The sequence below is a fragment of the Ranitomeya imitator genome, chromosome 3 (assembly GCF_032444005.1).
Source record: "Ranitomeya imitator isolate aRanImi1 chromosome 3, aRanImi1.pri, whole genome shotgun sequence".
In the NCBI taxonomy this organism is placed as follows: domain Eukaryota; kingdom Metazoa; phylum Chordata; class Amphibia; order Anura; family Dendrobatidae; genus Ranitomeya; species Ranitomeya imitator.
In genome coordinates, this window is record NC_091284.1 from 180,859,215 (window position 1) to 180,875,338 (window position 16,124).

Below are 16,124 nucleotides of genomic sequence, written 5' to 3' on the forward strand. Positions count from 1 at the left end.
TATTTCGTCGCAGAACTCCCTGCAGACATCGCTGAATCGGCGTGTGTGACGCCGATTCAGCGATGTCTTCACTGGTAACCAGGGTAAACATCGGGTTACTAAGCACAGGGCCGCACTTAGTAACCCGATGTTTACCCTGGTTACCAGCGTAAAAGTAAAAAAAACAAAACTACATACTTACCTTCAGCTGTCTGTCCCCGGCGCTCTGCTTCCTGCACTGGCCGTGAGCGCCGGTCAGCCGGAAAGCAGAGCGGTGACGTCACCGCTGTGCTTTCCGGCCGCTGTGCTCACAGTCAGTGCAGGAAAGCAGAGCGCCGGGGACAGACAGCTGAAGGTAAGTATGTAGTGTTTGTTTTTTTTACTTTTACGATGGTAACCATGGTAAACATCGGGTTACTAAGCGCGGTCCTGCGCTTAGTAACCCGATGTTTACCCTGGTTAACGGCATCGTTGGTCGCTGGAGAGCTGTCTGTGTGACAGCTCTCCAGCGACCAAACAGCGACGCTGCAGCGATCGACATCGTTGTCGGTATCGCTGCAGCGTCGCTTAGTGTGAAGGTACCTTAAGTCTGAAACTTTTATTGCTGCTTCAATATTGGGACTTCTTTAGAGTCCACATTTTTGACACAGATCAACTTGGTAATCTAGAATCTTGGAAGGCTATATATGATAGACTGCATAATCATTATGAGGTATATCAAAAGTCTCCCCTCAATATCTTTTTATCACTTGAATCATCTCAAAGAAGCCAGATGTAAAAAAATGTTCTGATCCCAGCAGAAGATACTGCCATATAAAGGCTCAAATGCTTTCCATATCATCTGACACACTGATACACTTCAGAGTGCAAATTTCAGATGTCTCCTTACCCAACAAGTCCTTCAGAACCCAGCATGCCAACATCAGCATCACATAATATGCAACCGGGGGTTACCAAATACAGCCATGTACAGTGGGTACGGAAAGTATTCAGACCCCTTTAAATTATTCACTCTGCTTCCTTGCAGCCATTAGGTAAATTCAAAAAAGTTCATTTTTTTCCTCATTAATATACACTCTGCACCCCATCTTGACTGGAAAAAAAACAGAAATGTAGAATTTTTTGCATATTTATTAACCCCTTAACCCCCGGAGCTTTTTAAGTTTTGCGTTTTCATTTTTCGCTCCCCTTCTTCTCAGAGCCATAACTTTTTTATTTTTCGCCAATATGGCCATGTGAGGGCTTGTTTTTTGTGGGACGAGTTGTACTTTTGATCGACACCATTGGTTTTACCATGTCGTGTACTAGAAAACGGGAAACAACATTCCAACTGCGGTGAAGTTGTAAAAAAAAGTGCAATCCAACACTTGTTTTTTGTTTGGCTTTTTTACTAGGTTCACTAAATTTCTAAAACTTACCTGCCATTATGATTTTCCAGGTCATTATGAGTTCATAGACCCCAAACATGTCTAGGTTCTTTTTTATCTAAGTGGTAAAAAAAAATCCAAAATCTGCTAAAAAAAAAATAGTTAAACTCACACAGGACAAGCTCTGGGATGTGGGAACTCTGCTGACCGCAGGCCCTAATCCTATCACAACAACTAGAAATAGCCGTGGAGCGTTCCTGACTCTCCCTAGACGCCTCTTCACAGCCTAAGAGCTAGCTAGCCCTAGAGATAGAAAATAAAACCTACCTTGCCTCAGAGAAATTCCCCAAAGGAAAAGGCAGCCCCCCACATATATTGACTGTGAGTAAAGATGAAAGTCACAAACGCAGAAATGAAACAGGTTTCAGCAAAGGGAGGCCAGACTTACTAAACAGACAGAGGATAGGAAAAGTATCTTTGCGGTCAGCACAAAAAACTACAAAAGACCACGCAGAGTGTGCAAAAAGACCTCCGCACCGACTAACGGTGCGGAGATGCCACTCTGCATCCCAGAGCTTCCAGCAAGCAAGACAAAATCATGATAACCAGCTGGACAAGGAAACAATGAACAAATAATAACTATCAGGAACTTAGCTTCTGCTGGAGAAGACAGGTCACCAGAAAGATCCAAGAGCGAACTGAACCAATGCAGGAACATTGACAGCTGGCATGGAGTAACGATCTGAGTGGAGTTAAATAGAGCAGCCAACCAAAGGATAAACCACGTCACCTGTGTAAGGAACCTCAGAAGCAGCAGCTTCACTCACAGCCACCAGAGGAGTCCATGGACAGAACTCGCCGAAGTACCATTCACGACCACAGGAGGGAGTTCGACAACAGAATTCACAACAGTACCCCCCCCTTGAGGAGGGGTCACCGAACCCTCACCAGAGCCCCCAGGCCGATCAGGACGAGCCAAATGAAAGGCACGAACTAGATCGGCAGCATGAACATCAGAGGCAAAAACCCAGGAATTATCTTCCTGACCATAACCCTTCCACTTGACCAGGTACTGGAGTTTCCATCTCGAAACACGAGAATCCAAAATCTTCTCCACCACATACTCCAACTCCCCCTCGACCAACACCGGGGCAGGAGGATCAACGGAGGGAACCATAGGCGCCACGTATCTCCGCAACAGCGACCTATGGAAAACATTATTGATGGCAAATGAAGGACCAAACGAAATGACACAGGATTAAGAACTTCAGAAATCTTATATGGCCCAATGAAACGAGGCTTAAACTTAGGAGAGGAAACCTTCATAGGAACATGACGAGATGACAACCAAACCAAATCCCCAACACGAAGTCGGGGACCAACACAGCGCCGGCGGTTAGCGAAACGTTGAGCCTTCTCCTGGGACAATGTCAAATTGTCCACCACATGAGTCCAAATCTGCTGCAACCTGTCCACCACCGTATCCACACCAGGACAGTCCGAAGGCTCAACCTGCCCTGAAGAGAAACGAGGATGGAAACCAGAATTACAGAAAAAAGGAGAAACTAAAGTAGCCGAGCTGGCCCGATTATTAAGGGCGAACTCAGCCAAAGGCAAGAAGGACACCCAATCATCCTGATCAGCAGAAACAAAGCATCTCAGATATGTTTCCAAAGTCTGATTAGTTCGTTCGGTTTGGCCATTAGTCTGAGGATGGAAAGCCGAAGAAAAAGACAAATCAATGCCCATCTTAGCACAAAAGGACCGCCAAAACCTCGAAACAAACTGGGAACCTCTGTCCGAGACGATGTTCTCTGGAATGCCATGCAAACGAACCACATGCTGGAAAAACAATGGCACCAAATCAGAGGAGGAAGGCAATTTAGACAAGGGTACCAAATGGACCATCTTAACGTACCGTCACACTAGACGATATCGCTAGCGATCCGTGACGTTGCAGCGTCCTGGCTAGCGATATCGTCCAGTGTGACAGGCAGCAGCGATCAGGCCCCTGCTGTGCTGTCGCTGGTCGGGGAAGAAAGTCCAGAACTTTATTTGGTCGCTGGACTCCCCGCAGACATCGCTGAATCGGCGTGTGTGACACCGATTCAGCGATGTCTTCACTGGTAACCAGGGTAAACATCGGGTAACTAAGTGCAGGGCCGCGCTTAGTAACCCGATGTTTACCCTGGTTACCATCCTAAAAGTAAAAAAAAACAACCACTACATACTTACCTACCGCTGTCTGTCCTCCAGCGCTGTGCTCTGCTCTCCTGTACTGGCTGTGAGCGTCGGTCAGCCGGAAAGCAGAGCGGTGATGTCACCGCTCTGCTTTCCGGCCGCTGTGCTCACAGCCAGTACAGGAGGAGTGCAGAGCACAGCGCTGGAGGACAGACAGCGGTAGGTAAGTATGTAGTGGTTGTTTTTTTTACTTTTAGGATGGTAACCAGGGTAAACATCGGGTTACTAAGCGCGTCCCTGCGCTTAGTTATCCGATGTTTACCTTGGTTACCGACATCGTTGGTCGCTGGAGAGCGGTCTGTGTGACAGCTCTCCAGCGACCAAACAGCAACGCTGCAGCGATCTGGATCGTTGTCGGTATCGCTGCAGCGTCGCTTAGTGTGACGGTACCTTTAGAGAAGCGATCACAAACCACCCAAATGACCGACATCCTTTGAGAAACAGAGAGATCAGAAATAAAATCCATGGAAATATGCGTCCAGGGCCTCTTCGGGACCGGCAAGGGCAAAAGCAACCCACTGGCACGAGAACAGCAGGGCTTAGCCCGAGCACAAGTCCCACAGGACTGCACAAAAGTACGCACATCCCGTGACAAAGAAGGCCACCAAAAGGATCTAACCACCAAATCTCTGGTACCAAAGATTCCAGGATGACCAGCCAACACCGAACAATGAACCTCAGAGATAACTCTACTAGTCCATCTATCAGGGACAAACAGTCTCTCCGCTGGACAACGGTCAGGTCTATCAGCCTGAAACTTCTGCAGCACGCGCCGCAAATCAGGGGAGATGACAGACAAAATTAACCCCTCTTTAAGAATACCCGCCGGCTCCGGAACACCCGGAGAGTCAGGCACAAAACTCCTTGACAGGGCATCAGCCTTCACATTCTTAGATCCCGGAAGGTATGAAACCACAAAATCAAAATGGGAGAAATAGAGCGACCATCGAGCCTGTCTTAGATTCAACCGTTTGGCAGACTCGAGATAAGTCAAATTCTTGTGATCCATCAAGACCACCACGCGATGTTTAGCTCCTTCAAGCCAATGTCGCCACTCCTCGAATTCCCACTTCATGGCCAACAACTCTCGATTGCCAACATCGTAGTTGCGCTCAGCAGGCGAGAATTTTCTAGAAAAGAAGGCACATGGTTTCATCACCGAGCCATCAGAACTTCTTTGCGACAAAACAGCCCCTGCTCCAATCTCAGAAGCATCAACCTCGACCTGAAACGGGAGCGAAACATCTGGCTGGCACAACACAGGGGCAGAAGAAAAACGACGCTTCAACTCCTGAAAAGCCTCTACAGCCGCAGAGGACCAATTGACCACATCAGCACCTTTCTTGGTCAAATCAGTCAACGGTTTAGCAATACTAGAAAAATTAGCGATGAAGCGACGGTAAAAATTAGCAAAGCCCAGGAACTTCTGCAGGCTCTTCACAGATTTCGGCTGAGTCCAATCATAAATGGCCTGAACTTTAACAGGGTCCATCTCGATAGTAGAAGGGGAAAAAATGAAACCCAAAAATGAAACCTTCTGAACTCCAAAGAGACACTTTGACCCCTTCACAAACAAGGAATTCGCACGAAGGACTTGGAACACCATTCTGACCTACTTCACATGAGACTCCCAATCATCCGAAAAGACCAAAATGTCATCCAAATATATAATCATGAATCTATCCAGGTACTCTCGAAAGATGTCATGCATAAAGGACTGAAACACAGATGGAGCATTAGAAAGCCCGAATGGCATAACCAGGTACTCAAAATGGCCCTCGGGCGCATTAAATGCTGTTTTCCATTCATCGCCATGTTTAATTCGCACAAGATTATACGCCCCTCGAAGATCTATCTTGGTGAACCAACTAGCCCCCTTAATCCGAGCAAACAAATCAGACAGCAGCGGCAAAGGATACTGAAATTTGACTGTGATCTTATTAAGAAGACGGTAATCAATACAAGGTCTCAAAGAGCCATCCTTCTTGGCCACAAAAAAGAACCCTGCTCCCAATGGTGACGACGACGGGCGAATATGACCCTTCTCCAAGGATTTCTTTATATAACTCCGCATAGCGGCGTGCTCTGGCACAGATAAATTAAACAGACGGCCCTTAGGAAACTTACTACCAGGAATCAAATTAATAGCACAATCGCAATCCCTATGAGGAGGTAGGGCACCGGATTTGGGCTCTTCAAATACATCCCATTAATCTGATAAAAACTCAGGGACTTCAGAAGGAGTGGAAGGCGAAATTGACAACAATGGAACATCACCATGTACCCCCTGACAACCCCAGCCGGACACAGACATAGATTTCCAATCCAATACTGGATTATTGACCTGTAGCCATGGCAACCCCAAAACGACCACATCATGCAGATTATGCAACACCAAAAAGCGAATATCCTCCTGATGTGCAGGAGCCATGCACATGGTCAATTGAGTCCAGTACTGAGGCTTATTCTTGGCCAAAGGCGTAGCATCAATTCCTCTCAAAGGAATAGGATACTGCAAGGGCTCCAAGAAAAAACCACAGCGCCTGGCAAACTCTAAGTCCATCAAATTCAGGGCAGCGCCTGAATCCACAAATGCCATAACAGAATAGGATGACAAAGAGCAAATCAGATTAACGGACAAAAGAAATTTAGACTGTACCGTACCAATTATGGCAGACCTAGCGAACCGCTTACTGCGCTTAAAACAATCGGAGATACCATGAGTGGATTCACCACAGTAAAAACACAGCCCATTCCGACGTCTGTGTTCTTGCCGTTCAGTTCTGGTCAAAGTCCTATCACACTGCATAGGCTCAGTCCTATGCTCAGAGAATACCGCCAGATGGTGCAAATCTTTGCGCTCACGCAAGCGCCGATTGATCTGAATGGCCAAGGACATAGACTCATTCAGACCAGCAGGCGTGGGAAATCCCACCATGACATCCTTAAGGGCTTCAGAAAGACCCTTTCTGAAAATTGCTGCCAGGGCACACTCATTCCACTGAGTAAGCACAGACCACTTTCTAAACTTCTGACAGTACACCTCCGCTTCATCCTGACCCTGACACAAAGCCAGCAAGATTTTCTCTGCCTGACCCACTGAATTTGGTTCATCATAAAGCAATCCAAGCGCCAGAAAAAACGCATCAACATCACGCAATGCAGGATCTCCTGGCGCAAGGGAAATGCCCAGTCTTGAGGGTCACCACGCAACAAAGAAATAATGATTTTTACTTGTTGAACGGGGTCACCAGAGGAGCGGGGTTTCAAAGCTAGAAACAGTTTACAATTATTTTTGAAATTCAGAAACTTAGATCTATCCCCAGAAAATAAATCAGGAATAGGAATTCTAGGCTCTAACATAGGATTCTGAACCACAAAATCTTGAATGTTTTGTACCCTTGCAGTGAGATGATCCACACAAGAGGACAGACCTTGAATGTCCATATCTACACCTATGTCCTGAACCACCCAAAGGTTTAGGGGAAAGAACAGAGGCGTATCTAGGGTTTCTGGCACCCGGGGCAAGAATTCATTTCGGCGCCCCCCCCAGGACATATGTGATTTTCACACTTAGTCATGTACCCACGAGCTCCTCTCCCTAATGCTCTCAATATTCAGTGAAAAACTGAGAGAAGCAGAAGAGAAGCTCGTTGTCACAGGACCACAAGTCTGAAAGTCGCATATGAGTGAAGTGTCCATGTGACGACTACTGGAACCTGCAGAGCTGAATCCTGACATCGCAGCTTCTGAATTCTTTTAGGATTCTCCCTTGCCGGTGGACGGTCATGTCAGCAAAAGCATGTGATTTGTATACTTCTGACCAAATTCCGACTAGACGTGCCGGCCTCGCTCAGTTCATTTTCATTGAGTGAGGCCACACATGTCTAGTCAGCACGTGACCGCATGTATGTAAATCACCAGCACGAGAGAATCCTGACAGCGTGCAGGGCGCACTGTGAGAATTCAGAAGTCTGCAGTCACAAAGAATGACTGCAGACTCATTACAAACCTGGACAACCCCTTTAATGCTCCTAACATAAATAAAAACATGAGTTAGTCAGTATCACAATGTTATGATTAGGTAATTCAGAACCACAATGGACCTTGAAGTTCAGAGCACACAAGTGACCTGACAAAACCCACAAAACATAGGACGAGCTCTGAGACGTGGGAACTCTGCTGACCGCAATCCCTAATCCTATAATACCACACTAAAGGTAGCCGTGGAGCGCTCCTGACAGACCTAGGCGCCTCGGGCACAGCCTGAAAAACTAGCTAGCCCTGAAGGTAGAAAAATAAGCCTACCTTGCCTCAGAGAAATTCCCCAAAGGAAAAGGCAGCCCCCCACATATAATGACTGTGAGTAAGATGAAAATACAAACACAGAGATGAAATAGGTTTAGCAAAGTGAGGCCCGACTTACTGAATAGATCGAGGACAGGAAAGATAGCTTTGCGGTCAACACAAAAACCTGCAAACAACCACGCAGAGGGGCAAAAAGACCCTCCGCACCGACTAACGGTACGGAGGTGCTCCCTCTGCGTCTCAGAGCTTCCAGCAAGCAAGCAAAACCCAAAAAGCAAGCTGGACAGAAAATATAGCAACAAAATAAACACAAGCAGACTTAGCTTATGCTGAGCAGACAGGCCACAGGAAAGATCCAGGAGGAAGCAAGACCAACACTAGAACATTGACTGGAGGCCAGGAGCAAAGCACTAGGTGGAGTTAAATAGAGCAACACCTTACGACTTCACCACATCACCTGAGGAAGGAAACTCAGAAGCCGCAGTACCACTTGTGACCACAGGAGGGAGCTCTGCCACAGAATTCACAACACACAAATAACATTTACATCCAGGTACCTTATAGATGTCGTCATCTCTGGAGTCGTTCTACTTCTTTTCTTCATCTTGTCCAGACCCCATGATGAGTTTTCTCATCCACCGCCGTCTCTGCAGACTTCCATCTTGTCCGCTCTTTTGCAGAAAATCTCCACATGACGCCCTTAAAGATACAAGTGTCATTATAATGCTCCTGAATAAAAAATTGCCCCTCACTATATTGTCTGCCCAAAATATGACCCCCACACTGTCCCTCTTATGGTACATACTCTTCACTCTAACCTCTCCTTTCCATACCGGTCCCCTCTTCACACTGTCCTCTCACACTGTGTCCCCCTCTATAGGGCCCAGTATTTGTACTGTACTCTGATTACACTCCCCCCTCCTTGGTATACCGTCCTCTGCTGGCTGTGCCCTTACACTGTCCCCTCATTCTACACCCCTACTGCTCAGTTTCTATTCTGTGCCCACTCACTTTTCTCCCGCATACTGTCTCCTCACACTATTCCCTTCCCTCCTCATACTGTCTCCTCTCACATCCCTCCTGTTCACCAAACTGTCTCCTCATATATTTACCCCCTCGCTTTCTATACTGCCTGCTCACCCGACTCCCTATATTGTGTCTGCACACATCCCATCACCCTCACTCCCCGTACTCTGTCCACATACATTTTTCACATTGCTACTCATACTGTGTCCACATACATTCCCCCGTTCGCTCCTCATACTGTCTGCACCCATCCCCCATACTGTTTCCTCAGATATGCCCCCCATTCTCCTGAACTGTTTCCTCATATATGCCCATTATTTTCCTCTACCCCACCCCATCATTGCTCTCTTCACCACCTCCATCTTTACTTTCTCCACCACCACTATAATTGCTTTCTCCCCCACCACCCCATAATTTCCCATTCCACCACCTCCATCATTTCCTCCTTTGCCTTTTCTACCATATCCATCATTTTCTTTTCCCCCACCATCTCCATCTTTGCCCTTTCCACCACCATCATCATTGTCCTTTCCACCATCACCATACTTGCCCATTCCACCACCTCCATCATTTTCTCCCCCTCCAATATCATCAGTGTGCTTTCCACCACCACCATCCTTGTCCATTCTACCACCTCCATCATTTCTTCCCCCCCTCATTATTGCCCATTCCACCACATCCATCATTTCCTCCTCCCCCTCCATCCCAATTATTGCCCTCTCCCCGTCAGTCCCATCATTGCCCTCGCCTCTCCTCTCCGTACACACACAAAACCATTTACGTCTCTGCACATTCACCCGCAGCGCTACGCATGCACGCACAAACACACACACACACACTGAGTACAGTAATGTAATGGCCACACCTAGTTACTCCTACACACGTGGCTGAGCTCCGTACACCTTGCACACACGGCTCCGCTCCGTACACACGTGGCTCCACTCCATACACCTTGTATACACACGGCTCAGCTCCGTACACCTTGCACACACGGCTCCGCTCCGTACACCTCGTACACACACGACTCTGCTATGTACACCTCGTACACACACGGCTCCACTATGTACACCTCGTACACACACGGCTCCGCTATGTACACCTTGCACACACGCAGTTCAGCTCTGTACACCTCGTACACACACACACGGCTCCGCTCCGTACACACACACACGGCTCCGCTCCGTACACACACACGGCTCCGCTCCGTACACACACACACGGCTCCGCTCCGTACACACACACACGGCTCCGCTCCGTACACACGGCTCCGCTCCGTACACACACACACGGCTCCGCTCCGTACACACACACACGGCTCCGCTCCGTACACACGGCTCCGCTCCGTACACACACACAGCTCTGCTCCGTACACATATGGCTCCGCTCCGTACACACATGGCTCCGCTCCGTACACACATGGCTCCGCTCCGTACACACACACACGGCTCCGCTCCGTACACACACACAGCTCTGCTCCGTACACATATGGCTCCGCTCCGTACACACATGGCTCCGCTCCGTACACACATGGCTCCGCTCCGTACACACACACACGGCTCTGCTCCGTACACACACACAGCTCTGCTCCGTACACACATGGCCCCGCTCCGTACACACATGGCTCCGCTCCGTACACACACACGGCTCCGCTCCGTAAACACACACGGCTCCGCTCCGTACACACACACGGCTCCGTTCCGTACACACACGGCTCCGCTCCGTACACACACAACTCCGCTCCGTACACACACACGGCTCCGCTCCGTACACACACGGCTCCGCTCTGTACACAGACACGGCTCCGCTCCGTACACCTTGCAGACACGGCTTCCGCTCTGTACACCTAGTACACACATGGCTCTGCTACATCCACACAAACCACTCCTGACCCTTACCCTCGTCCAGCACCGAGCACCATGACAATCAGCAGAGTCCTGCACTACACAGAAGCCCTTCATCATGTGACTCCTGACTCCTCCCCCCCGTGACCTCATCACAGGTCCTGTGAGCACAGAGCTGCACAAGCAATAGCTGTGGTGTGCGGCTCTCTGCGGTGGAGGGGCTCTGCTCAGCTGCGGGACAAGTGCAGTCCCACCCGAGCCTCCTTGGACCGCCGCATCATCAGGCGGCCCGCTGGCGCCCCCCTGTCGGCTGCGCCCGGGGCACATGCCCCGGCTGCCCCCCCCTGGATACGCCACTGGGAAAGAAAGACAAAACACAGTGCAAAGAAAAAAAATGGTCTCAGAGCTTCTCTTATCCTTCTATTGAGATGCATTAATACTTTGGGCCAGCTGTACTGTTATGACCTGGTGGTTAGGAGCACCGGCACGACCTGATAGTTAAACTCACACAGGACAAGCTCTGGGATGTGGGAGCTCTGCTGACCGCAGGCCCTAATCCTATCACAACAACTAGAAATAGCCGTGGAGCGTTCCTGACTCTCCCTAGACGCCTCTTCACAGCCTAAGAGCTAGCTAGCCCTAGAGATAGAAAATAAAGCCTACCTTGCCTCAGAGAAATTCCCCAAAGGAAAAGGCAGCCCCCCACATATATTGACTGTGAGTAAAGATGAAAGTCACAAACGCAGAAATGAAACAGGTTTCAGCAAAGGGAGGCCAGACTTACTAAACAGACAGAGGATAGGAAAGGTGTCTTTGCGGTCAGCACAAAAAACTACAAAAGACCACGCAGAGTGTGCAAAAAAACCTCCGCACCGACTAACGGTGCGGAGATGCCACTCTGCATCCCAGAGCTTCCAGCAAGCAAGACAAAATCATGATAACCAGCTGGACAAGGAAACAATGAACAAATAATAACTATCAGGAACTTAGCTTCTGCTGGAGAAGACAGGTCACCAGAAAGATCCAAGAGCGAACTGAACCAATGCAGGAACATTGACAGCTGGCATGGAGTAACGATCGGAGTGGAGTTAAATAGAGCAGCCAACCAAAGGATAAACCACGTCACCTGTGTAAGGAACCTCAGAAGCAGCAGCTTCACTCAGCCACCAGAGGGAGTCCATGGACAGAACTCGCCGAAGTACCATTCACGACCACAGGAGGGAGTTCGACAACAGAATTCACAACACGTAGCTTCTCTATTTTTCATGATCTGGGGTTGGGTGAGGGCTTATTTTTTGCGCTCCGAGCTGACATTTTTAATGATGCCATTTTTGTGCAGATACGTTCTTTTGATCACCCGTTATTACATTTTAATGCAATGTTGTGGCGACCAAAAAAAGTAATTCTGATGTTTTGATTTTTTTCTCACTATGCCATTTAGCGATCATGTTAATCCTTTTTCTTTATTAATATATCGGGTGATTTTGAATGCAGGGATACCAAATATGTGTATGTTTAATTTTTTTTATTGTTCAAAACAGCTGACATGTCCCGTCTTTGTTCCCGGCTCACCACCAGAGCCCACATCAAAGTGGGGTTACGGCCATTGGACGTACTATCCTGTCCAATGGCAGTAAAGGGTTAAAAATGGGGGTGTTTTTCAGCAGCAGGGACATTACGACTGGTTTCCATTGAAGGAAACATGAATGTGGCCAAGTACAGAGATATCCTGGATGAAAATCTCTTCCAGAGTACTCTGGACCTCAGACTTGGCCAAAGGTTCACCTTCCAACAAGACAATGACCCTTAGCACACAACTAAAATAACAAAGGAGTGGCTTCAGAACAACTCTGTGACCATTCTTGATTGGCCAAGCCAGAGCCCTGACCTAACCCCAATTGAGCATCTCTGGAGAGACCTGAAAATGGCTGTCCACCAATGTTCACCATCCAACCTGACAGAACTGGAGAGGATCTGCAAAGAAGAATGGCAGAGGATCCCCAAATCCAGGTGTGAAAAACTTGTTGCATCATTCCCAAGAAGACTCATGGCTGTACTAGCTCAAAACATGCTTCTACTCAGTACTGAGCAAAGAGTCTGAATACTTATGACCATGTGATTAGTGATGAACGAGTATACTCGTTGCTTGGGATTTTCCTGAACATGCTCAGGTGATCTCCGAGTATTTGCTAGTGTTCGGAGATTACGTTTTCATCGCTGCAGCGGAATGATTTACAGCTATTAGCCAGCTTGATTACATGTGGGGATTCCGTAGCAACCAGGCAACCCCCACATGCACTCAGGCTGGCTAATAGCTGTAAATCATTCAGCTGCCACGATGAAAACTTAATCTCCGAACACTAACAAATACTCTGAGACCATTCGAGCGTGCTCGGGAAAACCCGAGCAACGAATATATTCGCTCATCACTACATGTGATATTTCAGTTTTTCTTTTTTAATCAGTTTGTAAGCATTTCTACATTTCTGTTTTTTTCAGTCAAGATGGGGTGGAGAGTGTACGTTGATGAGAAAAAAAATGAACTTTTTTTAAATTTACCAAATGGCTGCAATGAAACAAAGAGTGAAAAATTTAAAGGGGTCTGAATACTTTCCGTACCCACTGTATCATTTGCCTTTAAAGATTAAAACAGGCATGATTCCTAAGTAGTAAATGATGACCGGCCTTAAGTACTTACTTTGCAGTTTGTCAATAATTCCCATCTTGCTTGTGTCTCTTATAAACAAGCGACCATCATTAAATATTCCAAAAGTTGTTCCATCAATCGATGTGAAATAAAAGAAATAATTTAAGTCGTTGGCATTTAACTGGTCAATGATTTCAAGAAGCTGATATGCTAGATCCGCTGCCATGTCTGGACCAGAGATATTTAAGGAATTCAATATTTGAGTACTTGTGCTCACAAATAAACGTCCACAGGAACCTAAATACTTAGAAAAAGGCCATCCCTCTGCTCTCGGAAAAATCTAAAAGAACAGAGAATGCATGTATCAAATACCTAACATTCAATATATGTCACATACAAATAGGCAACTCAGTGGTCAAAGGTTAGCACTAGTCTTTGTGCGTGTGATATAACTGGCATAACTACCTTGTGTCTTGCTCTTGTGCTAAGTCTTGCCATTGTGTATGACCTATGACATAAATATGTCTTCCACAACCTCTTTGTAGCAGAATATGGTTGTTCCTCGCCTTGTTTTAACCCTCTTACACAGTTGTTCTTTTTTTAATTAATATCAATGTTTCAACTTACTCATGAAAATAATAATTATAATCACCTGTTTTGTATGATTGGTTACTTAAACCTACATAATTCCTGTCTTTGTTCAAGTGTAGAAGGTGGTCACACCAAATATTGATTCATTTAAATTTCTCTATTGTTTATTCGCTTTGCAATGTATTAATTGATAAAAAATAATTTATTAGCGCTTCTAGTTTTAAAAGCCTACTTACTTTTTTTTTCATTTTCAAATTTTGTTCATTAATGTAGACATTATTAATCCAATTTTAGAATTAAATAGGTGTTTTCTACCAATTCTGTTCTCTGCTTGAATTTGTAACCCTTTTAACACAAAAAGTCAAGCTATGTGTATTGCTTTTATGGCTTACTATTCTGAAGGTGTGCAGCTGACCTTTTCTTCAAGATTCTACTGGTACAACCAATGTACATCACGTTACGAATATTGCATTCAATAGAGTAAATGACATTATTCATGATTTATACCAAGCCGTAGTTTAAGCTCTTGTTTCTTATTAAAATATTGCCACTTGCATACACATTTTAAAAATCCTTTTGATGAGAACAACTTGGTATTCCCTGAATGAATCAAGAAGTTTACAACCCACATCAGTCTAGCTAATCTCCTTGGACGTGGACAGCAGAGAAAAATTGTTGAAAAGTTGAAAGGCAGGCTAGTCCGGATGGTGGATAAGCAGCCCCAATCAAGTTCCAAAGAAATTTAAGCTGTCCTGCAGGCTCAGGGTGCAAAAGTGTCAGCGCAAGCTATCTGTTAACATTTGAATGAAATGAAATGCTATGGCAGGAGACCCAGGAGGACCCAACTACAAACAAGAAGACATAAATAAGCTAGACTGTAGTTTTCCAAAATGTACGTGAATAGGCCAAAATCCTTCTAGGAAAGCGTCTTGTGGACAGATGAGACCAAGATAGAGCTTTTTGATAAAGCACATCATACTACTGTTTGTCTAAAATGAAATGAAGCCTACAAAGAAAAGAAAACAGTACCTAAAGTCAAATATGGTGGAGGTTCAAAGATGTTTTGCTGCCTCTGGCACTGGGTGCCTTGACTGTGTGCAAGGCTTCATGAAATCTGAAGATTAACAAAGGGTTTTGGGTCTCCATGTAATACCCAGTGTCAGAAAGCTGGTGCCATGCAGCTGCAGTGCAATACAGCGCAACCTTCACCAGGGGGAGTTTAATAGGGATGCGAGACTGCACACACTGAGCAGCTGAACAGATGCCACCTAGTGGCAAGAGAGTAGTCAGAAAAAGCAGGGCACAAGATAACAGTCAGGGTACAAGATAACACGTCAGTACAAAAAGGATTAAAACAGAAAGGATAGTCAGGGCGTAGCAAGAGATCAATAAACCAGGGCAAACAAATTACGGTACAGTAGGGACAAATCAAGACAGAGTCAATAGCCAAGCCAGGAGATCAGAATCAGAGAATCAATCAGAACAGACAAATGCACGGAAAGGGCAGAGGGGGATAACAGACACAGGACAAGTCAGGGTTCACAGCAGGACAAACCAAGGGTTTCCAGAGTCAGGTTCACAAGCCGAAGACAGAACTATAACTGACACTGCCAGCAAGATTCATGGGAGCTAAATAGCAAACCCAAACCCAGAATGAGGCAGAGCAAAGTTAACCCTTGATATGATCCATCCAAAAAAGGGCAGACACTAATAAACCCTGAAACGGATCATGACAGCTGGGTCATGGGTCTTCTAGCAAGATAATTAACCCAAACATGCTTCAAGAAGCATCCAGAAATGGATGGAAACGAAGCACTGGAGAGTTCTCAAGTGGCCAGCAATGAGTCCAGATCTAAAACTCATTGAACACCTGTGGAGAAATCTTAAAACTGCAGTTGCGAGAAGGCACCCTTCAAATATGAGAAACTTGGAGCAATTTGCAAACGAAGATTGGTCCAAATTTTCAGTTGAGTGGTGTGAGAAGTTTGTTGATGGTTATCGGAAGTGATTGATTGCCAACAATTTTGTCTGGCTTATCTTTAGGGTTTTGTGTGAAATTATGTCTAATTTGCATTTTTTTCAGTTTTTTGTGTTATTCCAATACACACAAAGGAAATAAACAAG

The 16,124-nt window shown here is 46.3% G+C and overlaps 1 protein-coding gene across 1 annotated transcript in view; it reads right to left on the reverse strand.

The window, feature by feature from the left end:
• DIPK2B (divergent protein kinase domain 2B) overlaps window positions 1-16,124 on the reverse strand; it is a 216,541-nt gene that overhangs the window by 10,442 nt on the left and 189,975 nt on the right. Inside the window, exon 4 of the mRNA XM_069760081.1 lies at window positions 13,461-13,749. Within this exon, the coding sequence (XP_069616182.1) occupies window positions 13,461-13,749 (289 nt within the window). The remainder of the gene's footprint in view (window positions 1-13,460; window positions 13,750-16,124) is intronic.